The sequence below is a fragment of the Homarus americanus genome, unplaced genomic scaffold (assembly GCF_018991925.1).
Source record: "Homarus americanus isolate GMGI-L3 unplaced genomic scaffold, GMGI_Hamer_2.0 scaffold16894, whole genome shotgun sequence".
NCBI classification, from domain to species: domain Eukaryota; kingdom Metazoa; phylum Arthropoda; class Malacostraca; order Decapoda; family Nephropidae; genus Homarus; species Homarus americanus.
The window spans coordinates 1,615,232-1,638,831 of NW_024746541.1; the positions used below are offsets into that span (position 1 = coordinate 1,615,232).

The 23,600-nt window shown below is 40.1% G+C and overlaps 1 protein-coding gene across 1 annotated transcript in view; it reads right to left on the reverse strand.

Annotated features, from left to right (window-relative positions):
- Window positions 1-1,074: 1,074 nt before the first annotated feature.
- LOC121879328 (sodium-coupled monocarboxylate transporter 1-like) overlaps window positions 1,075-23,600 on the reverse strand; it is an 89,787-nt gene continuing 67,261 nt past the window's right edge. Inside the window, exons 8-12 of the mRNA XM_042385933.1 lie at window positions 10,415-10,533; window positions 5,550-5,704; window positions 5,167-5,402; window positions 2,970-3,070; window positions 1,075-1,487 (exon numbers count right to left, since the gene is read on the reverse strand). Of these exons, the coding sequence (XP_042241867.1) occupies window positions 1,291-1,487; window positions 2,970-3,070; window positions 5,167-5,402; window positions 5,550-5,704; window positions 10,415-10,533 (808 nt within the window). The 3' untranslated portion in view covers window positions 1,075-1,290. The remainder of the gene's footprint in view (window positions 1,488-2,969; window positions 3,071-5,166; window positions 5,403-5,549; window positions 5,705-10,414; window positions 10,534-23,600) is intronic.

Consider the following 23,600-nt stretch of genomic DNA (forward strand, 5'->3'; position numbering starts at 1 on the left):
TAGCTTAAGTTGCCTTATTTATGGTCAACATTATCAGTCCCCCTGGGTAACACATGCTGGGTAGAGGAAATGTGGTTCATAGGTATGACGATTCTAACAGGACAGAAGGGATAATATTATCGATAATGAAACCCAGCCAGTCACAGAACTAGCACCGCGAGTACTGTATCCACTCAGCGGACGCGATCCTGACCATTATCCCACCCAGCACAATGATTTCTTTTATTGTTGAATCTGGCCAATCCAACTGTGAGAATAGATGCTGACGTTAAAGTGCATGAATACACTGCCAGAAAGCCGTTGCTTCGCCCGTAAAGCCGAAATTAATAAACCCTATGTTGCAATCCATGGATTTTTGCACAATCAGATTGAGTATTTCACAAAGAACTAATTTTGCTGTTGCCAGCCACACTTTTCCTTTTTTTCTTGATATTCTTCACCTTCCAATGGGCTGTTAATGCGAAACTTGATTTTCAATTCATTGTCAAAATCTTCGTATATTTACCCCAAATTTTTCAGGTTTTCTAATTTTATTAGCAACTATTATAGAATAGCAGCCTCCGGGCATCATCATTAGGCAATTTGCAGGACGCCCGGAGCACGCCCCACATTGTCTCACTGTTCAGTCCCCAAAACTTCTTCTTCCATCAATAGTTCATTGGCGGTGTATGTAAATTCCACGATGTTTTTCACTACAACGGTACAGCAGAGTATATTTTTTTAGCATCAAACTGTTATTATTTTATTGTCTAATCATCACTACATATAACATCATCCATCATCACTACATCTAACACCATCCATCATCACTACAGATCGGTAAAGTAGTTTCCGAGATTCTCGTGCGGACACGCACACAAACAAACACACTCACAAACAGACATACTTCTTTGTTTTATTTAGACTGATAGATATAGCAGAAACGATTCGTGAGGCCACAGTAGGACGCCATCCTCCGGGAGGCTCCACATTGTCTCACTGTTCAATCCCCAAAACTTCTTCTTCCATCAATAGTTCATTAACGGTGTATGTAAGTTCCACCATGTTTTTCGCTACAACGGTACAGCAGAGTATATTTTTTAGCATTAAACTGTTATTATTTTATTGTCTAATAATCACTACATATAACACCACCTGCTTGGCCAACACAAGCAAACAAATAAATGCTGTAGGATGTACAAAATGGAGAATCATATTTAGGGAGTTCCTTGATACTTGAAAAACATAATGAAGTTTATAGCCCTTAGGATTTTAATATTTCATAAACCTATATTACTGTAGATGTTGCCTTCATGACGTTGGTGTGTTTATGAATTTCGTTGCTGTTATTCCATTTGTAGCATGAAGCACCGAAGAATGTGCAGCTGGAGGGAACGAGGTGCTTGTGGAAGTGTGACAACCCTTGAAGAGCAGCCATACACTCTGGTAGGCCCGGGCACAGGGACGGTACACCACTCCCTCTCTTAAGTCCGTGGGGCTGTTAGGACCTGTCGTTAACAAGAAATCGTTGATCAATATTACAAATAATGTAAAATTTCGTTTTATGATACGTGAATAATAAGTAAAAAGAATCAATTTCATACAATCATACTAGTAGTGATAATGAAACAGTCTTTTTTATTTGGGGGAAGGAAATATTAAACTCAGAGTGGTGACCAGTAATTGATGATACAATATAGAAGCTGTGTCGAGGTGGTCATCTTAGGCCTGAATTAAAAAAACTGGTTTGAAACTGCATGCAGGTTTAAACCAAGGAACGAACAAAGATTGAAGATTGCTGGTATTCAGAACGCTGGCTTGAGCCAACACAAACATTCAAATCGGGTTTGAGATCGGAATTTTCGATCCTGGCGTTAATCTAGCCTGGATGCAGGTTTGGCGGTTTGACAGAGATCGCGCTTTTCGGTGATATCGTCAAATTGGAAATTTTGTAGAGAGAAGACTGATGGTAGTTAGGCAGAATCCTATAAATTTTTATGATGACACGCAATTTAAACAACGATATAGGTTCAGCAAGGGAGATTTCCTTGATATTTTCTGTGATATGGAGCATCTACTTGACAGACCTGTTGGCTATGGTTCACCTCTACCTCCCATTCATCAGCTGATGATTGCTTTGAGATTCTTAGCAACGAATAGTTTCCGTGTAAGAAAGATTCTGGTTACTGATTAATTTATGGTAATGTGTTGTCACACTTTCGTGTTTAGGATCCATGAAGATCCAGCAGGTAAATGTAAAGAACGCTGACGCTTCTTTATTTTGAGTGTTTTTCTTTGGGGAAAACTATTGTGATGTATTTTTAATATAATTGAATCAATGTTGAGTGCATTTTTACTTTAACGTATTAATAAAGGAATGTCTTTTTTTAACATTACTAACCAAACCGAACCTAGCGAGATCACTATGCCTTCCATTGATTCATCGTGCTTTGGTTATGAATAATGACACCTGTCCCGGATTATATCTACAATTTGTATGTAATTGTTCTTCCTCTATGAAATTCTTTGTTATCATATAACAACACAGCCACGTTGTAACACAGTACCATAATCATTATAATTTGATCATAATTCAATTGTAATTATAGTAATAAAAGTAACTTTTGATGCGCAAGGAGAGATTTCTTCTCCTCCGTGAAAGCTCATCGAGTCATAGTTGCCGCTATAATCTTGTAAACATTACTACTCCCGATGGTGATTGGTTGTCATCATGGTGTAACCGAAGCGTGATTCGCTGGAATTTCAGTGTTCAAATCCTTGCTCGTAATTGAAGAAAATGCAACAGATTACCCGATCCGGGGTTCAAGCTGATGTTCTGAATATGGATAATCCACTGCAGGAAATCTCGGATCGAGGAATTCCGATTTGCAAGCCTGAGCAGAGCTCAAATCCCAGGCTCAAACCACCATTCTGAATTCGGGTCTAGTGACCAGGAACATCTACAGTGGCGGGCATGAAAAAATTCTTACCTGTAAAAAGTGAGACGAAGGTGCTAACGACAAGTGTTATCGCAACACCAGTAGGGCCGGCGTAGCAGTAGGATATGTCGTAGATGGTTTTGGGTTCATACCTTTAGAGAAAATGTAATTGTAATGAATAATTGTAATCGACATATATTCTAATATGCTGCCTACTGGTGTCCCTTTCCCACCATGGCAGTCTATGACGACGCTTATACAACATTTAATTTGATCACTAACTATGAGCTTCCAGTGGGATTATAGCAGTTAGTCAAAACATCAAGGCAAACATAGAAATGATTTAATATGGGACTGCTAACAGAGAGAGAAAAACAGCACTGGACAAGGGATGAAATACACCTTGTGACTTAATAAACCAGCAGAGGAAACTCATAGGCTACTACACAACCCCCCCCCCCATAGCCTCCACCACCAGAGAAAAAATATATAAAATATCTAAAGTTGTACAAATGATCAACAGTGTACCAAATATTGTTGATGTATATTATTGCAAAGTAAACTGTACTTAGGTGAGGTACGTACAGTAAACTAGTAGACTGTCTCACCTTGAAAGGTTTTCCACATAATAAAGTGTTTATGTGGGTTAGAAAGTGTTATTGTCAGTGTGTGTGTCAAGACTACTTCTTGATAGTATCTACACTGTAAAAAAATGTTGGGCAAAAAATAGTATTTTAGGCAAAAGGGGATATATTTACTGCATGATACTCCATCGTTTGTAAAATATCCTTTTTTCGGTCATGATAGAGTGTCTTACTGTAGGTAATATCTTTATGTTACTACAGGTTCTAACATTCTCGTCTGCAAGTATCTCTTTCTGTCTCCAGATTTCTTCGATTCATTCTTTGTGAAATACTTGGAATATAATACTAGTTATGTACTCAAACATCAATACCCATAAATTTTCCTTTAAAAGATCTAAATCGTATTTTATTAGAATACAATTAGTTTTATTGCGACATGTGGCATAATTATCAATTAAAGTTGACAGATACCACTTCCATCCCACAATGAGTTTTGATGACATAACATATACTGTGTTCTGTTTTTCTTAAATTTCTTTGTGAAGTAATGAGCAGTAAAAAATAGTTTGGATTGAAAATTCTTTCTGATTAATTGCATGCGTTACTTGAGTCATCTTCGCAGAGTATAACCATAACGATGTGTGGAGAAGAAATGGTAAAAGTAAGATAGTAGTAATTTGATGACTAAATTTAACACGTAACTTCCAATCTTAATGATCATAATTAAACTAAATAACTACGGTACACGTGTACGCCACGAGGATGAGAGATAATGAAGTAAGACGGGAAAGAAAGATAAATGCGATAAGGGAAGATTTTCAAAATACCTTCGGTTTAGAATATGCCAAGCACCCTAATGGGCGCCATGCTGACCCTGCTGCGGAATCTATTTCTTTGCCGTGCGAAAAACAAAAAACAAAAAAAATCTTAAGTGACATTAAGATCGTCAGAGTGATAGTGTTGTGAATAGCGAGGACTTGCTGGAAAGGAAAACCATGATATTTCTTTGTAGAAAATTACTATTGTTAAGTCGAAAAGTGATGTGGTAAATGTGCAGCCAGCGGTCAGGGGTCTCATAAGACAAGCACCACGTCATACTCAGTTGTGTACATTTACAAAACTTATAGTGTTTACAGTACTGCTTTTTACAGCACCCACGGTAAACCATCTAAACGTGTGAGGACCGCCTTGGACAATACAAACGCTAATGTGAAGAATATCAGTGCCGAGTTATTTTCAAATGACTTCTCTTAATCTTGATAAACCCTTTTGTAACTTGAAGGTTTTAAATGTACTGACGTACCCTTTGTCTGATAAAGTCTTGGAAAGCTTGAAAAATTTTGGCATGCTAAAGGTTTGGAAGATGGTTGTATACTCTTTGTTGAGTAAGAATTATGAGAATGATAAGATACACATTGTTAAATTTAGGTTTTGAAAATGATAATATAACCTTTATATCTGCAAGGGTTTATGGGTAATCAACCCTTAAAAGGGTTTGCCTTTATGGACACTCAGAAAACACCCTTCATAACTCCCCTCCCCTTTTTTTACCGAGTACTTCAATATCATCGTTGTATCGGACACAGAAGAAGCAGATGGGCATACAGGATTAAATATGATTTATACGGTGGGCATTATTGAAACTTAAGTTTGGTGCAACTAACATCTGGTCAACAGTGATGTTGGCGAGAACAACGTCAGGTAAGGCTGTGGTCATCAACGCAATGTCAGTCAATGTGGTGTTGTTAATAAGGCTGCCGATGGTGGCGTTGGCAAGGTTGTCCTGGCACCCCACGGTGGACAATGGCATTAGAGTTGGGGTTCCTCCGACGGTCAAAAACTTCCCAGTAACTAGCCAGATATTGAACCCAAACGCCACAGTGAATCCAGTCACGGCCCCCTGCAATAAAGATTAGTAACTAACAGAGAATGAGCATTATCATGCATAACCAGAACAGTCAAATTAATTTGAATAAAATTGTATTAATTTACTCATTATTTTTTATTACCGTGAAGGAAGAGACTAACTTTACCAGGTTATTTTTACCTTCCAGTTGACCCATGGTGCACAGATACCAGTAAGATAAATGCCAACAAGGGGACCAGTCACCGCTGAAATAATGCTGTTATATACGTAAAGGATGCTGCCCATGTTCTCCAATAACAGACCAATACATATGGCTGCCACACCGGCTAGAAAAGCTGAAAATTTTAAATGTTAATACTGATCCTCCTGACGTAGAGTATATTTTAATCTATCTATGTAAAACAAAGAGGTATGTGTGTTTGGTTGTGTGTGTGTCCACACGAGAATCTCGGAAACTACTTTACCGATGTGTAGTGATGATGGATGTTGTTATATGTAGTGATGATGGGTGGTGATATATGTAGTGATGATGGGTGGTGTGATATGTAGTGATGATGGATGTTGTTATATGTAGTGATGATGGGTGGTGATATATGTAGTGATGATGGGTGGTGTTATATGTAGTGATGATGGATGTTGTTATATGTAGTGATGATGGGTGGTGATATATGTAGTGATGATGGATGTTGTTATATGTAGTGATGATGGATGTTGTTATATGTAGTGATGATGGATGGTGATATATGTAGTGATGATGGATGGTGATATATGTAGTGATGATGGATGTTGTTATATGTAGTGATGATGGATGTTGTTATATGTAGTGATGATGGGTGGTGATATATGTAGTGATGATAAGTGGTGTTATATGTAGTGATGATGGATGTTGTTATATGTAGTGATGATGGGTGGTGCTATATGTAGTGATGATGGATGTTGTTATATGTAGTGATGATGATGGATGTAGTGATGATATATGTAGTGATGATGGATGTTGTTATATGTAGTGATGATGGATGGTGATATATGTAGTGATGATGGATGATGATGTAGTGATGGGATGGTGTTATATGTAGTGATGATGGATGTTGTTATATGTAGTGATGATTGGTGATATATGTAGTGATGATGGATGATGTTTATATGTAGTGATGATGGGTGGTGATATATGTAGATGATGATATGATGATGGATGTTGTTATATGTAGTGATGATGGGTGGTGTTATATGTAGTGATGATGGATGTTGTTATATGTAGTGATGATGGGTGGTGTTATATGTAGTGATGATGGATGCTGTTATATGTAGTGATGATGGGTGGTGTTATATGTAGTGATGATGGATGTTGTTATATGTAGTGATGATGGATGGTGTTATATGTAGTGATAACGGGTGGTGTTATATGTAGTGATGATGGATGTTATTATATGTAGTGATAATGGATGTTGTTATATGTAGTGATGATGGATGGTGTTATATGTAGTGATGATGGATGTTGTTATGTGAAGTGATGATGGGTGGTGTTATATGTAGTGATGATAAATGTTGTTATATGTAGTGATGATGGATGTTATTATATGTAGTGATGATGGATGTTGTTATATGTAGTGATGATGGGTGGTATTATATGTAGTGATGATGGATGTTGTTATATGTAGTGATGATGGGTGGTGTTATATGTAGTGATAATGGATGTTGTTATATGTAGTGGTAATGGGTGGTGTTATATGTAGTGGTGATGGATGGTGTTATATGTAGTGATGATGGATGGTGTTATATGTAGTGATGATGGGTGGTGAGATATGTAGTGATGATGGATGATGTTATATGTAGTAATGATGGGTGGTGTTATATGTAGTGATGATGGATGTTGTTATATGTAGTGATGATGGGTGGTGATATATGTAGTGATGATGGATGATGTTTTATGTAGTGATGATGGGTGGTGATATATGTAGTGATGATAGGTGGTGTTATATGTAGTGATGATGGGTGGTGATATATGTAGTGATGATAGGTGGTGTTATATGTAGTGATGATGGGTGGTGATATATGTAGTGATGATAGGTGGTGTGATATGTAGTGATGATGGGTGGTGATATATGTAGTGATGATGGATGTTGTTATATGTAGTGATGATGGGTGGTGATATATGTAGTGATGATGGATGTTGTTATATGTAGTGATGATGGGTGGTGATATATGTAGTGATGATCGGTGGTGATATATGTAGTGATGATAGGTGCTGTTATATGTAGTGATGATGGGTGGTGATATATGTAGTGATGAGTGATGATGGGTGGTGATATATGTAGTGATGATGGATGGTGTTATATGTAGTGATGATGGGTGGTGATATATGTAGTGATGATAGGTGGTGTTATATGTAGTGATGATGGATGTTGTTATATGTAGTGATGATGGGTGGTGTTATATGTAGTGATGATGGATGTGTTATATGTAGTGATGATGGATGGTGTTATATGTAGTGATGATGGGTGGTGATATATGTAGTGATGATGGGTGGTGTTATGTAGTGATGATGGTGGTGTTATATGTAGTGATGATGGATGGTGTTATATGTAGTGATGATGGGTGGTGTTATATGTAGTGATGATGAGTGATGTAGTGATGATGTTGTTATATGTAGTGTTATATGATGGATGGTGTTATATGTAGTGATGATGGATGTTGTTATATGTAGTGATGATGGATGTTGTTATATGTAGTGATGATGGGTGGTGTTATATGTAGTGATGATGGATGTTGTTATATGTAGTGATGATGGGTGGTGTTATATGTAGTGATGATTGATGTTGTTATATGTAGTGATAATGGGTGGTGTTATATGTAGTGATGATGGCTGTTGTTATATGTAGTGATGATGGATGGTGTTATATGTAGTGATGATGGGTGGTGTTACATGTAGTGATGATGGATGTTATTATATGTAGTGATAATGGATGTTGTTATATGTAGTGATGATGGATGTTGTTATATGTAGTGATGATGGATGATGTTATATGTATTGATGATAGGTGGTGTTATATGTAGTGATGATGGATGTTATTATATGTAGTGATGATGGGTGGTATTATATGTTGTGATGATGAATGTTGTTATATGTAGTGATGATGGATGTTATTATATGTAGTGATGGTGGGTGGTTTTATATGTAGTGATGATGGATGATGTTATATATAGTGTTGGTGGGTGGTGTTATATTTAGTGATGATGGATGGTGTTATGTGTAGTGATGATGGATGTTGTTAAGTGTAGTGATGATGGGTGGTGTTATATGTAGTGATAATGGATGTTATTATATGTAGTGATGATGGGTGGTATTATATGTAGTGATGATGAATGTTGTTATATGTAGTGATGATGGATGTTATTATATGTGGTGATGATGGATGTTGTTATATGTAGTGATGATGGGTGGTATTATATGTAGTGATGATGGATGTTGTTATATGTAGTGATAATGGATGTTGTTATATGTAGTGATGATGGATGTTGTTATATGTAGTGATGATGGATGTTGTTATATGTAGTGATGATGGATGTTGTTATATGTAGTGATGATGGGTGGTGTTATATGTAGTGATGATGGATGTTGTTATATGTAGTGGTGATGGGTGGTGTTATATGTAGTGATGATGGATGTTGTTATATGTAGTGATGATGGATGGTGTTATATGTAGTGATGATGGGTGGTGTTATATGTAGTGGTGATGGATGGTGTTATATGTAGTGATGATGGATGTTGTTATATGTAGTGATGATGTATGGTGTTATATGTAGTGATGATGGGTGGTATATGTAGTGGTGATGGATGGTGTTATATGTAGTGATGATGGATGTTGTTATATGTAGTGATGGTGGGTGGTGTTATATGTAGTGATGATGGATGATGTTATATATAGTGATGGTGGGTGGTGTTATATGTAGTGGTGATGGATGATGTTATATGTAGTGATGGTGGGTGGTGTTATATGTAGTGATGATCGATGATGTTATATATAGTGATGGTGGGTGGTGTTATATGTAGTGGTGATGGATGGTGTTATATGCAGTGATGATGGATGGTGTTATATGTAGTGATGATGGATGGTTTTATATGTAGTAATGATGGATGGTATTATATGTAGTGATGATTAGACAATAAAATAATAACAGTTTAATGCTAAAAAAATATACTTTGCTGTACCGTTGTAGTGAAAAACATGGTGGAACTTACATACACCGTTAATGAACTATTGATGGAAGAAGAAGTTTTGGGAACTGAACAGTGAGACAATGTGGAGCGTCTCGGAGGGTGGCGTTCTACTGTGGCCTAGTGGATGAGCCGCCCAGAGGGCGGCGATTCTGCTAGTTTTCTATAAATTAAAAGAGTCTGCTTATTCTATCTTATTTATTGTAAACTTAATATGTAATTTTAAATCAATTTATTTGTATATACTCGTCTTTTCTTTGATATGTGATTGTATAGACTCGGACATTTCCACGTCAGACACTCACTCACATATGTTATGCAAGTGAATGTCAGAATAGGAAATTCGAAGTAACAGGCAGAGATTCATTTATCTAATGACAACAATGCGTGTGTGACGGGATTGGGGGGTAGTGGAGGTGCGGGTGTCACTGGGTTTTGTGGTGCTTGGAGTAGCCTATACTGTTTTAGTGTATGATGGATAAATGGAAATGAAAGAGATTGATTAGGATTTAAGAATACGGGTATGCACTTGTATTAAATTATTAATATGAATAGAGAATGTTTGCATAACTGATTTATAATTGTGAAAAGCAGAATTTAGTGACACTTATATTTGATCTTCGATCTTTCTTTTCTTCCTTTTAACCATAATTTATCAATTCCTAACAAGCAATGAACCTCAACTGTTATAAAAGTTTTGTAACGATCGATTCATTGTACATGTAGATGTTACAATGCTGAAGAAAAAAATCCTAGATGAAAATGACCAATATGTTAGACGAGATGTAGCAAGGAACATAAACAAACCTTGGTAGAAGACAATACTCACAGAGGAGTTTGATGACGTTAGTAGCGCCAGCATCACTCAATCTGCTGAAGTAGGGCCTCTCCTTCAGGAAGTCCTCCCAGATGAGACAGGCAACTGAGTTACCGCATGACGAAAGTGTACTAGTGGTGGATATAGCGGTGTTCAGGAACAACAACAATAGTGTATTAGAGGTGGATACGTCACTATAATGAGGGAAATCTCATCTGAAGATAAATTAAGAATTTATAGTAGAGTAAGAAAAGCTGGTCGCAGGATCATCGCACTACTACCGGCTACACAGCCAACGCTTACTTTGACGGACGAGATGAGTAGATGGCACGCCGTCGATGGACTAGGTTGAGACCTCATTGCATTTATTGTCGGTAATCTCGATGCAGCTGGTGAGACGAGACACTGACCTCAACGGGGGAGACGGGCGGGACTGGGGAGTGAGTGTTGCTGGTCCCTTCACCGTTATGACTGGCCCTCTCTGCCTCTGTTTGCCTTCTTTTATTGGAGGTTTCAGGGCACTCTTTCCGTGTGCTTATCGTCTCCTAATTATCACTAATATGAGAATGTTTAGACCTGTGTGCTTGATCAAGTGTGCGGTCATGTCACTTATCGTGGTGTGCCGGTCGGTAATGCTTCTTAATTATTACGACCCTGGGTGTGTCTGGCCAGGTGTGTCTGGCCAGGTGTGTTTGGTCAGGTGTGTCTGGCCAGGTGTGTTTGGTCAGGTGTCGGTGTACTGGCTGGAGGGCAATTTCTTGAATTGACACGCTAATGTCGCCGGTTCTCTCATCATGGGCTGGCGAGAACTTTTTTTTCCTTCCTCACCATGACCTTTGTTGGGTCAGGTGTTCATCTCACTTTAATTACCGTAGAGAGGCTCAACTTACGTGGGTGTATACCTGCTCCTCAAGTTACTGCTATGTGTAAGCTATTTTACTGGCTTGGATGCTTTGGTCTGATAAACATTATACCTCCCGAGAAGACCAAAGCTTCCATGTCATGAGCAGCCGAGGCTCACAGTGAGTGACAGTTGCAAGTGCCCAACCTGAAGAAATAGCTACCGAGGTCAAAAATATGCACTTCACATCCTACCATACTCTAATAATGTTTGCATATTTTAAGCGGCTAACTAATGATACGGAAAAGAAAAGATGAATGGAGATATGAGGAGGAATGACAGTGCCCAAGCAGGTTCTTGCAGGAGAGCATAACTAGAGGAAGGTAGATGAGAGCACACCGTTGGAGTCTTGAAGGGTTATGTAATGGTGCTTCTTGCCCTAGCTTATCCTTGCTTAGCTTTCCCTAAAGTTAGCATCTCTGTGAAGCTTGGAACAAGCTTGGAACAGATTAAATACGTGTTGCTTCGAAGGCTATACTCTTGCTCAGGGCAGCTCACACAATATATACAATATGGGATACATGGCCTACGTGAAGGGGGGGGGGGTGGTAAGGGTTAGATACAACTTGTGAACAAAGAAAAAGATTATTTGTACATACTAAAAGAGCAGCAGATGTTATTAACAAGCTTCAATAACAAAAAAATACTCGTGGTCAGTATTTTTCGAGGTTCAGGGTAGTGCCTGGTCCACCTCCATCAGTCAAGGCCGGCACCAGGGTGGCTGGCGCAGCAGATGCAGTTGTTGACGTTTCCAGTCCTGTCCGGTAGTTTGCCTTAGTGTTTGTTGCGTGCTTTATTTCCTCCACGTGAATTTCCTCTATGTACAGAGCGTCAGTTCCCGACGTATTCCAGATGGGTTTTTCCCTCTCCATCTGGCGTGTAGGGCAGGATACGCGTACCTAGGTTCGCCCTCTGTCCACGAATGTCGGCGAGACCCTTGACTGCCCTGTCCCATACCCTTACAGTGGGGAATCCCTCCCTGGATGGGCTCACCAGGGTTTGTTTCTTCCTCCACTTGTAGTCAGGCCAATGGTGAACACAGGAGCGACGGTGCTGATTGAGAGGAGGATCTCGGGAAGGGCCGTGATCTGCCATTACTTGTCTGGTACCTGGTGGTTCCATTCCAGGTGTGGAAGTGAGTAGGGCCAGTTGACAGGTCCTGGAACGTAGGGAGCTGTCGTCTGCGTCGCCACTTGCACCTCTTGCTGCTTGCTGCCACTGCAGTTCGCAGGTCGGGGTTCCGAAACTCACACCCGGGTTCTAAGGGAACGACCTGATTTCCTGCCTAGAGCTAGTTGCTGCGCTGGTCTGGCGTGGCGTAGTTTGTTCAGGATGATGGTAGTGGGTGTTGCTATGTAAAAGTAGCCGCTGCCGGTCAGTATTGTGGGTTGTGAGACCATAGCCTCGGTGCGTGTCTCATCGTCCTGCAAGCGAGTGATGAGACGTTTCACAGTGTCGGCAACTGGATCGAGGGCCAGCATTGAGCAAGACCCGTTTCACCTGGTGCTGGTGGTTTTGAGGTGTTAACCATATCCGCCGCGAGGTTGACCGCTGTGTGTCCCGCCCGCGTCGGGCATCCATTATTGACTACGGATGAGTTGGCCTCAGCTCATCTTGTAGGGGTTCAGCTGCAGTCGGAGTGGTGCCATTTCCACTGTAAAGATAGCCGCCGAATTGTGTGCAGTCAGGAAAACCTCATCCAGGTTCGCGGAGAGCAAGGGCGGTACTGAGAGCCATGAAACTGGGATACGATTCGACTTTTAGAAGTGCCACTCGTAACTTGTTATCTTAATCTATGTTCTGTGATCTGGTCTTATATCTATGAGCACTAATCTGATCAGGTATTACTGGGACAGGCGCGGTAGTGGTTTGGGCAACTCTCTGGTTATTACTTGGAGTGTGAGCACCTAATTTTTCTGAGGGAGATGGTCAGCCGCTGGTAGAGAAATAGGGTGTTGGGAAGGGAAGGTTACTTCTAGAGGGGGTTGGTTTGTTGGGCCTAATTTGTTTAAGACGTCATCGTCGACAGTTGCCAGTTTCAATCTATTTACATACACAGTTTCCTACGTCCCATCTGGTAAAGCGGGGAAATAGGAAAGTTAACCTTGACGGATTGGGCGGTACTCTATATGCAACTTAGAAGGGGTGTTGGAGGAGGGAGATTCTTTAGTAGGTAGCGTTGTGTAAGTGGCCTTTCCTGTTTAGTTCCTGGACCCGAGTAAAGGCAAGATAGAAGGATAGTTCTCGTCATTGAACAGGGGTGGGGGATTGATGACACATGAGGGGAGATTAGGGTCCCTTCCAAAGTGAAGAAAATAAGGAGTGTTATGCAGGGTAGTATTAATTGCAGTGTTCATGGGCAGTTGTGCAAGAGGTAGCAGATCGTCCCAACCGCCGCCCTGATTATTAACCAAAAACGACAAGTGATCTTTCAACGTGCGGTGGGAACGCTCAACCATGGCATTAGCCTGTGGGTGGTAACTAGTGGTGAGATTTGACTTAGCCCGCAGCAAGTCGCATGCCTTCTGGAAGATGCTAGAGGTAAACTCTGTCCCTCGATCACTGACGATGACCCGGGGACACCCATGATTACCAGTGTATTGTAACAGAACTTCACAAACCGTCTCCGCGCATTAATCAGGGATGGTTATATAGGTTGCAAAGCGTGAATAGTGATCGGCGATTGAAACCACGTATCTATTTCCTCGATGTGAGCTTGTTGTCATGTCAGTTAGATCGATCGATATCCGTTCCAAGGGTTGGGAGGCTGGTGGGAACTCCTGCAGCTCTCCCTGTCTCTTTGGGGTACCCTTCCTTAACTGACATGGCAGACATCCTTTGACAAACGTCCCAACTCTCCGCGCTAAATTAGGCATGAAAAACATAGAACGTGCACGTGCAATGTTCGACATTCACCCGGGTGGGCTGAGAATTGGGAGGAGTGAGCTGCTTCTCGAGCCGCGTTTTCTAAGGATGTGGGGACGACTACGATTTCCGTGGGTTGTTCATCATCATGTCTTATAGTAACAAGATAAAATACTCTGTTTTAATGACTGAAGACACAAAGTGAAGCTTTGTTTACCTTCTTGGGGAACAGACCACCTTTAAGGAAACCAATGAAGGGTCCCCCACTGTGGGTTTTCAAGTTGGCGTTGGCGCACCTGATCAGGTGAGAGGTCACCAAAAATTGGCTGTGTAGTGAGTGTCGTGACCAGTACAATATCTATCTGTGATTCCCCTAAGTAGATATATTTATCAATTTGCTGGTGAATCTGTGTCTACGAAGTGAGCTGTAGGCCCGCCAAGCAGCTCCCCTCATTGCCACGGCTTGTAATCGTAGCCCTGCCCACCCCCACCGTCCACCCACCCCCACCATCCCACAGGCCACCCAGCTGAACCACACAACTAGATCCTCCAACTTGGACTTCCCACCAACATTGAAAAGTTGCTTTGCAACTTTCTTGACGGCACGAATGCCAGACTGAGGGTAGGACAACACACAGGAGAGACCTTCCCACTCATGAGTGGAGTCCCTCAGGGTAGCGTCCTCTCCCCCACCCTAAATATTATCTACACAAGTGACACTCCGCCTCCCACTAGAATTGGTAACGAAGAAATTATGTATGCAGATGACATCACTCAAATAACAACACATCAAGGAAAATCGCGAGCGCTACAGGCCGACAACACCAGGCGGGAATTAGAAAGGGTAAATAATTACGAAAAACAATGGAAAATCCTAACCAGTCTCCCGAAATTCACAGTGATACCCTTATGCAGAAGGAAAACCCATCCATTAGTAACCAATAATGCCCAGATAGAATACAAAAGCAGAGGCACCCTCCTGGGCCTGCATATATATCCACGACAGGTTACTCCCATCATGTCCACACCAGGATGGAAAAGCAAGAAGAGAGCTGAGAAAACTATACAGCTTTAAAGCGCTTCCTGAGAAAATAAAACTCCGCCTAGTGACATCATTTATCACACCGATATTAACTTACCCAGCAATACCTCTTCATACTATGAGCGCCACTCAAATATTAAAATTACAGGTGGTTCAAAATGAAGCCCTAAGATTCGTCAGATGTGAAAGATACCCTTTCACCAGAACCACAGCCGAGATACATAGAGACCTGAGAATGAAACCCATCAACCAGCAGCTGCACACCCTGGCCAGCAGAATCTGGCAAAAGATAGAACGATCAGAGCAAGAACTCCTTCAAAGACTCCCACCAGATAACGACAACAACCATACATGGTTCCCAACAAGTTACCAAATCTCAAAAGGTCCATTACCACCCCCGATCTACACGGCCAGGCAATAGACAACCTCCCTAGACCAGCATCCGTCAGTAGGGTCGGCGGAATATGAAATAAGGCCCTTAAAACACCCATATATGGGACAGGGTAGGATGTCTAGTGCCTGTACCGACAGACAATAACTAACCCATGACACAACCCTAACACACTATTCGCATATATGGATGTGCTTGTGGTTATCCTTGCTTGTATATGTGATTATGTTTGTGTAAATGTGTATATATATATATATATATATATATATATATATATATATATATATATATATATATATATATATATATATATATATATATATATATATATATATATATATATATTTCTCTTTCAATTTTGAATGTGATATATATATATATATATATATATATATATATATATATATATATATATATCTGGGAATCACCCTCAACAGTACCGGTCATCCTAATTCTGTTGGTTGTAGCACTTGTGAGTACGTTACCTCCCCCCCCCCACTATTATAATTTTCATAGATCTTCCTTTTTCACACCTCAGTGACCCTGAGATTTTACTATTCCTGAATCAATAACAATGTTCCCACATTGATGATGCTAGTGTCATTCCCTTAGATATGCTAGATCGTATGTGTTACACCCCATTTACCCATGGTGTCGACACAATACTCCCTCATATCGATCATGATGCCTTTCTACAAAGCTCACTAGGTTACACCAACCCCAACTGTAACTATTACTTTCCCGACTCCCCCGACTTTAGTTCTCGTCTCCTACTACAACATTCCTTCTCCTTGATTCGCCATAACATCAGCAGTATTCCCCTTCATCTAGATACCATTTTAGATCAGTGTTTATCTTCTATTGCCCACAAATTTGATGTACTTGGATTCTGTGACACCAAACTCACAAACGATATTGACCATTTGTATAACATTCCTAATTATAATAGACACTGCGTCAACACGTCACCCTATATGGTGTCGCCCTATATGTTGATATCAAGTATAACACTTCTGTAAGAGATGATTTAAAGGTTCAGGAGGAGTACATGGAGAGTGTTTTCACTGAATTACGTAACAACACACGAAATATCCTAGTAGAAGTAATCTACAGAATACCCCACACTAATGTAAGGAATTTTCTTGATAAATTTTCGGAGCTTATCTCTATCATAAGTTCAGAGAGGAAACATTGCTACATTACAGGAGATTTCAACCTTGATCTATTAAAATCAGAAACCGACACCTTACTATTAGACCATCTTGCTACCTGTCATTCTAAACTCTTCTTCAACACTATAATCAAACCCACTAGTCTAGAGTAACTGCCACCTCTGCCACTGTGATAAATCATATCTGGACTAACAACACTCCTAACAATTTTGCAAGTGGAATTATTTATAACAATATCTCAGATCACTTCCCACTTTTCGCCATGTATAAAACAGCCACAAGACCTGAAAGGTCTAGTAGAGTCTCAATACAATACAGAGACTACTGCACCGACAACATGCTCCTTCTTTAAAAAACCGAATGAATGCTAACTGGGATCTTGTCTATGCCTCCGACAACCCTAACGTGAACAGCTGTAACTTCTCTAGCATCTTCAATGCTTGCTTTGATAAATGCTTCCCGCTCAAGACTAAGTCAGTGAAAACTGTATCCATTTCCAAACCCTGTAACACAAAAGAAATTATAATAATGATAAAGGAAAAACACAAACTCCAAAGGAAATTTGCAAAAAGACCCATAACTTTCGGTGATGCTTACCGAAGTATCAGAAATAGAGTAACTCAAGCAGTTAGAAATGCCAGACGTAACTATTATACAAATAAGCTCCAGTCAGCATCAGGCGACAGTAAGAAAACCTGGAATGTCATAAATTCTATTCAGAACAGGAACACTCAGCCTTCGGCCCCCCACTCAGCTTTTATGATAAACGATTCAGTTATAACGGAAACCTCCCTCATTGCCAACCACTTCAATGAATATTTTATTAATGTTGGGAAAATCTTGCAGAGAGCATCCCTGATCACCATGAGGAATTTAGAGCCTACCTGCAAAACAGACAGCAAAATGAACTATTCTTATTCCCTGTCACAGTAGATGAATTACTGGCCATCATAAAAATGTCCAAAGATGCAGCAGCAGGCGAAGACAATATACCAATGAGCATCATTAAAAAAGTGGCCCACTTATTACTACCTGTTCTCCTACACATTTGTAACTCCTCCTTCACTAGTGGTGTCTTTCCTGATAAACTGAAAATTGCTAAAGTCCACCCGGCATATAAAAAATCTGGGGACAAAGGTCTCTTCAAGAACTACCGCCCCATATCAGTCCTCCCAGCCTTGAGTAAGATACTGGAAAAGCTAGCATGTAATAGACTAAATTCCTTCTGCAATGCCAATAACATCTTTACAGACTCCCAGTTTGGATTTAGAGCTAGAAGGTCGACTGAGAGTGCTCTGCTATCCTTTACTAATGACATCTTAAATTCCTTTGATGACAGTCAGTTCACAGTCGGTATATTCTTAGACCTCTCTAAAGCCTTCGATACTGTCGACCATACCATCCTCCTTTCAAAGCTTGAACATTACGGCGTTAGGGGCCTGTGCCACTATTGGTTTACCTCATATCTGTCCAACAGGATGCAGCATGTCTGCTATACTAATCACCAATCTGACTCCTCGCCAATCTTGTATGGTGTCCCCCAAGGTTCCATTCTCGGTCCAGTACTGTTTTTGTTGTACATAAACGGCATAGTCCACGCCAGCACACTCATAAAATACAACTTATTTGCAGACGATAAAAATCTCTATTCCAGCAATTCAGACCTCCATTCCTTGATGAGAACTATGAACACTGAATTGACTAAAGTCAGGACCTGGGTAATACGTAATAAACTGACCTTAAACCTTGACAGCACCCACTACACGATCTTTCACAGAAGAAAAAACTTACCTCCAGACTTGAGCCCTCTGTACCTTGGTAATATAGTCCTCAAACGCGAACAAAATACTAAATTCCTCAGAGTTATTGTTGATGAGAAACTTAACTGGAGAAACCACATACAAGCCATTCACAGTAAAATCAATAAACAGTGCGGTATCATGTATCACACTCGACAGTCACTCACTCTCACAGCAATGAAAGAAATCTGTCATGATCTTGTTTACCAACACCTGATACACTGTCACACACTATGGGGGGCCTCTGGCTCTTCAAAAACACAATCCCTGGTTACTGCATAAAAAAAAAATTACGGATAATGACCTACTTGAAAAAAAAAAAACAGATCACACAAACGAAAAATTTGCTAAATTGAAAATGTTAAAATTCGAAGATATTAACACCGACTGCTGTGCCCTCTTTGTTTACAAATCTATCAATTATTTACTTGACAATAATTATTTCCAGTTTCGGAATAATCAGAGATACAACTTAAGGCACCAAGAGCTACTAAGACCACCCCCCATGCGCTGCTCTCAGTCCCAGACCTTCATAAAATATCACGGTGTGAAGGTGTGGAAGAACTTACCTCCACCCATCCGAGGAAAGACTACGCTCCCTTCCTTTAAATCATCTCTTAAAAAATATCTGTTGTCTAAGTATTAATATTTCTTGTAACACTTACTATATTTACAGTACCTGCTTTTATTGTACCATAAAAACCGTTTGATAGGAAATTATCATGTAAATAGATAAGTAATTACCATTGCAATAAACATAATTGCCAACTAGACATAATCCTGACAGCTCTGTCCTCTTGGTCAACTTTAACACTGTACAACCCAGGTTGTACTGCTCCCCCATTATACTTATGTTTTTCAATTGCACTGCGATTTATGTATATGCTTTTAATAAAAAATAAATAAAAAAAATAAAAAAATAAATAGATATTGAAGTGATAACCGTCGTAACATTAAGAGATGTTCTTATCACCACCATGCTATTGTACTTTTCCAGATGATACTAAATGTTACATAATACTTCCTTGAGATAAATGTATAGTATATATCAGGTGCCTCAAAGAGAGCTCAGGTTCTCAACTGGCTCAGCCATGTTATTATTGTTATTATTATCCGCTCTGTATCTGTGTTTTTCTGGCTAAGTAAACTGTTTCAATTCATTTCAATTCAGTTTGAGAGAGCCAGCCAAGGTTGCCACCCCAGCCCTAGACAAGTGTACCCCATTCCTAGCATAAAGGTCCCTTCTGCCGTAGAAGTTGTCCCAGTTGTCAATGAATGTGACTGAACTTGATTTGCAATATCTGTCAAGACGGCCGTTGACAACAACTGTTCTTGACAACCATTCATTGCCAACTCTCCTTCTAGGCAGGACACCACATATGATAGGGATCACTTCCTTCAACCTAACATGTTCTATAGCTGTCTTGAACTTATCAAGGAGCTCCTCACTCCTACACCGGCCAATATCATTGCCTCTTGCACTGAGGCAGATAATGGGTTTGTTCATATTACCAGACAAGATATTGTCAATCCTGTCAACTATATCCTCCACTCCAGCTCCTGGCAAACAAACCCTCATTACATTTTTATTGTTACCACGAAAAACTCTATCGAGGTACCGTACCTGGGAATCGCCAACAATTAGGTTTTCGTACCTTCCTTGTCAGCCCTGACTATGTTAACGTCCAATTCGTCTATCAAAGGAATAAAAGAGAGTTTTTACACTTAAATGTTGTCGTTTTGGTGTCTTTTCTCACCACCAGTTTGATCGTCACAGCCCTCACAACCCTCCATTCGCCTGTGTCCTCATCAGACACGGGCTTTCCTTGTCTCGTGTCTTCTTCCTTCATCCTCGCAATCACTTCCTTTAATTTCAAGTTTTCGTCCTTGACCTTCACTAACCCGGCCACTAACTCGGCCCTCAAAAGGGCACAGCCCTGCTCACAACTAGCACTAGCCATTACTGACTTATTTGACTTACGTTAACAAAAAAAATCCAAAAGACTTTCTTTGGCACTTAGTGGACTTGTCTGACTGTGAACCAGTAAGATAACTTCTATTGGATACTTTTAATTAAATATATTTTCAGTTTACCTGTCGGTTTTTCAAGGTGTTTTTATTCATAATGGAGTTTGTAAACCATAAGATGGGTAAGAGGATTTTTTCGGGGGGAGGGGGAGGGAGGGGGGGGGCATTACATAAGATCTGCTGCGGATGCGATGGTCATACATCTAGCAGGCTGATAAGAGGCATTGTTGGTGAGGGAAAATATTAACATAGTGTATGGTTCCCGTCACTCCCTGCTCCCTCTCTCACATGATCAACTCCCCAAATATCACCTTCCGGACACTCCTTGGGTATATGAACATCTTCATGTAAAATCCCAGCTCTCTGTTTTCAAAACTGTAGCCGTACAGTCACCCAAAAAAGTCCTGTCGCCTTTCACCCTAAACCACGAACCCCGAGATTCAGACTCTTGAATCCGAAGCATTTATGGGCAGAATATATTATCAGTGTCAACTGCTTCGGGTTCACGAGTCTGAATCTCGGGGTTCGTGGTTCAGGGTGAAAGGCGACAGGACTTTTTGGGTGACTGTACAATAGCGAACAGACAAACAAAATATTTTTTTTAATAGTACAATAACTTCAATATTCATGCTATGTAAAATGTATTAGTACAGTACTTGACCATCATTTCATTTCATTTCATTTCGCTCAATTTAGTAATGGGGATACAGTTAAAAGCTATTTATGTTACACATAAAAAACTAACCGAATTTGACCGAACAATTCATTCCAGAAACATTCCCGCCTGAGTGTTGAGAAGTGAGGAACATGAATGCTATAAGGATCTGATAATTTTGCCTTGATAGAAAAAATGATGTAATCGTTAATTAAGAAGCACTAGATTAAGAAAAATGACTTGGTATTTTGTCATGGTTCTGTACAACTCACAAACAATGTAGCTGGTTGTCTCGTGAGGGGGTAAAGACGTTGTCTGCATCCCTGGAGCGTGAAATTGTAACTCCGAAAGGGGGGTTTTGCCAGTAGAGAGAGGTCGGGGAAAGTGGGAGTCAAAAAACAAGCAGGTCCTGGGAAGTAAAATTAGTTGCTCAGGACAAGGGGTAAAACAGGACCAGGGAAGGGTAGGTTTAAATGTATACTATACAAACAGTAGGAGCGTTAGAAATAAAATAGACTTGCTGAGAGCTGTTGTATGTACCGAGAATGTAGACGTCATAGCAATCACCGAAAGTTGGATGAATCTGGCGAGCAAAATTTTTTTATCAGAGTACCACATAGAAGGGTACAACCTTTTTCACAAGGACAGGGAAGGTAGGAAGGGGGGAGGGGTCGCACTCTTCGTCAAGGATACATTAAAATGTTGTATTAATAATTCAATAAAGGGTGAAATAGGAACCGAGTCTGTATGGGTAGAAATCACGGAAGAAAGAGAAAAACTAATTATGGGAGTGATTTACAGGACCCCAAGTCTTGGCAAAGAAGCAGCTCAGCCAATATGGCAGGAAATGAGTAGGGCAGCAAAATATAACAACCTATGCATTATGGGGGATTTCAACTTCAGTATTATTGACTGGGACAACATTGTAGGTGTTACGAACCCCTCCACCCAGCACTACGAAGCACGCCATCTATTGTCCTGATCTACCTACCCAGCACCACGAGCAACGCCATCTAGGGACGAGACACGAGTATGACTCGTCTTAGTTACCACTCCGAGGTTTCCCTTCTCCCTATCCTGGGTTGCGTCACCTCCTCAAAGTCTTCTTTGTCGGCTCCAATTCGAGGAGAGGGACTTGGCTCTGGGAAGTGACCACAGGATCATCTATCCTCTAAACCTACGTGCAGTGACTACCTACCGTCTTCTACAATACTCAGCCTTACTCGTCAGCCATCTCAGCTCCTCACTTAAGTACTAGTATCTTGTATTAATTTCCCCACGTCCACTTGCTTCGAGATTGTTTTATGTTTATTAATATGTATATACTGTTAATGTTTAGGTTAAGTTTGGTTAAGGGTAATTTATAAGCTGAATATTTTGTTAAGGGATTTATGGTACTTTATTATATACAACGAAAACTCGCATCCTTTGTCTACCCTTTTATAGTCCGATTGTCTTTGTTTTTTTTTTTATTGTTGTTACCTGTTGGGATCTGGGTAGACGTATAACTATATTCTAAATCCCCAACTCGTAACAGTAGGTGACTATGAATATGAAGACTTCCTAGATGCAGAACAGGACAATTTTTTGAAACAACTAATTACAGAACCTACTAAAGGTGACAATATATTAGACCTAGTATTAACAAATAAAGAAAATATTATCAGAGATATCACAGTAGGGGAAGAACTAGGTAACAGTGATCACAGAGAAATCAGGTTCACCCTAAATTGGGAAACGAAAAACAATGACAATATGGTCAGAGTCCCAAACTTTCGGTTGGCGGATTATCAGGGGTTAAGAAGGTACCTAGGTGAGGTCACCTGAGAACAATCACGTCAGTCCCCAGTAGGAAGGGGTGAGGTCATAGATGACACAACAATTGATCATGACTATAATAAATTCACAAGTATACTACATAAAGCATAAGAACAAAATATACCATACAGAAAAATTAGGTCAAATAAGAATGAGCCAAGGTGGATGACCAGAAATCTTAAACATGTCATAGGAATAAAGAAAGGAATATATAAGAAATTAAAGGGAGGAGAGGAGCAGCTCAGAAATAGGTATGATGAACTATCTAGGAATGTTAAGAAAAGTGTAAGGAAAGCAAAGAGAGACTATGAAATCAAAATAGCAAGAGAATCCAAGGCGAATTCCAAGGGATTTTTCCAGGTATATAGGACAAAGGTCAAGGACAAAGTTGGGCCTTTAAAGTCAGGGAGGGGAGAAGTGATAAATGGCAGTGAAGAAAAAAGCAAAGCATTGAACAGCTACTTCTTATCAGTTTTCACAGAAGAAATTTGAGATGAAATTCCAGAGGTGGAACTGATATTTAAGGG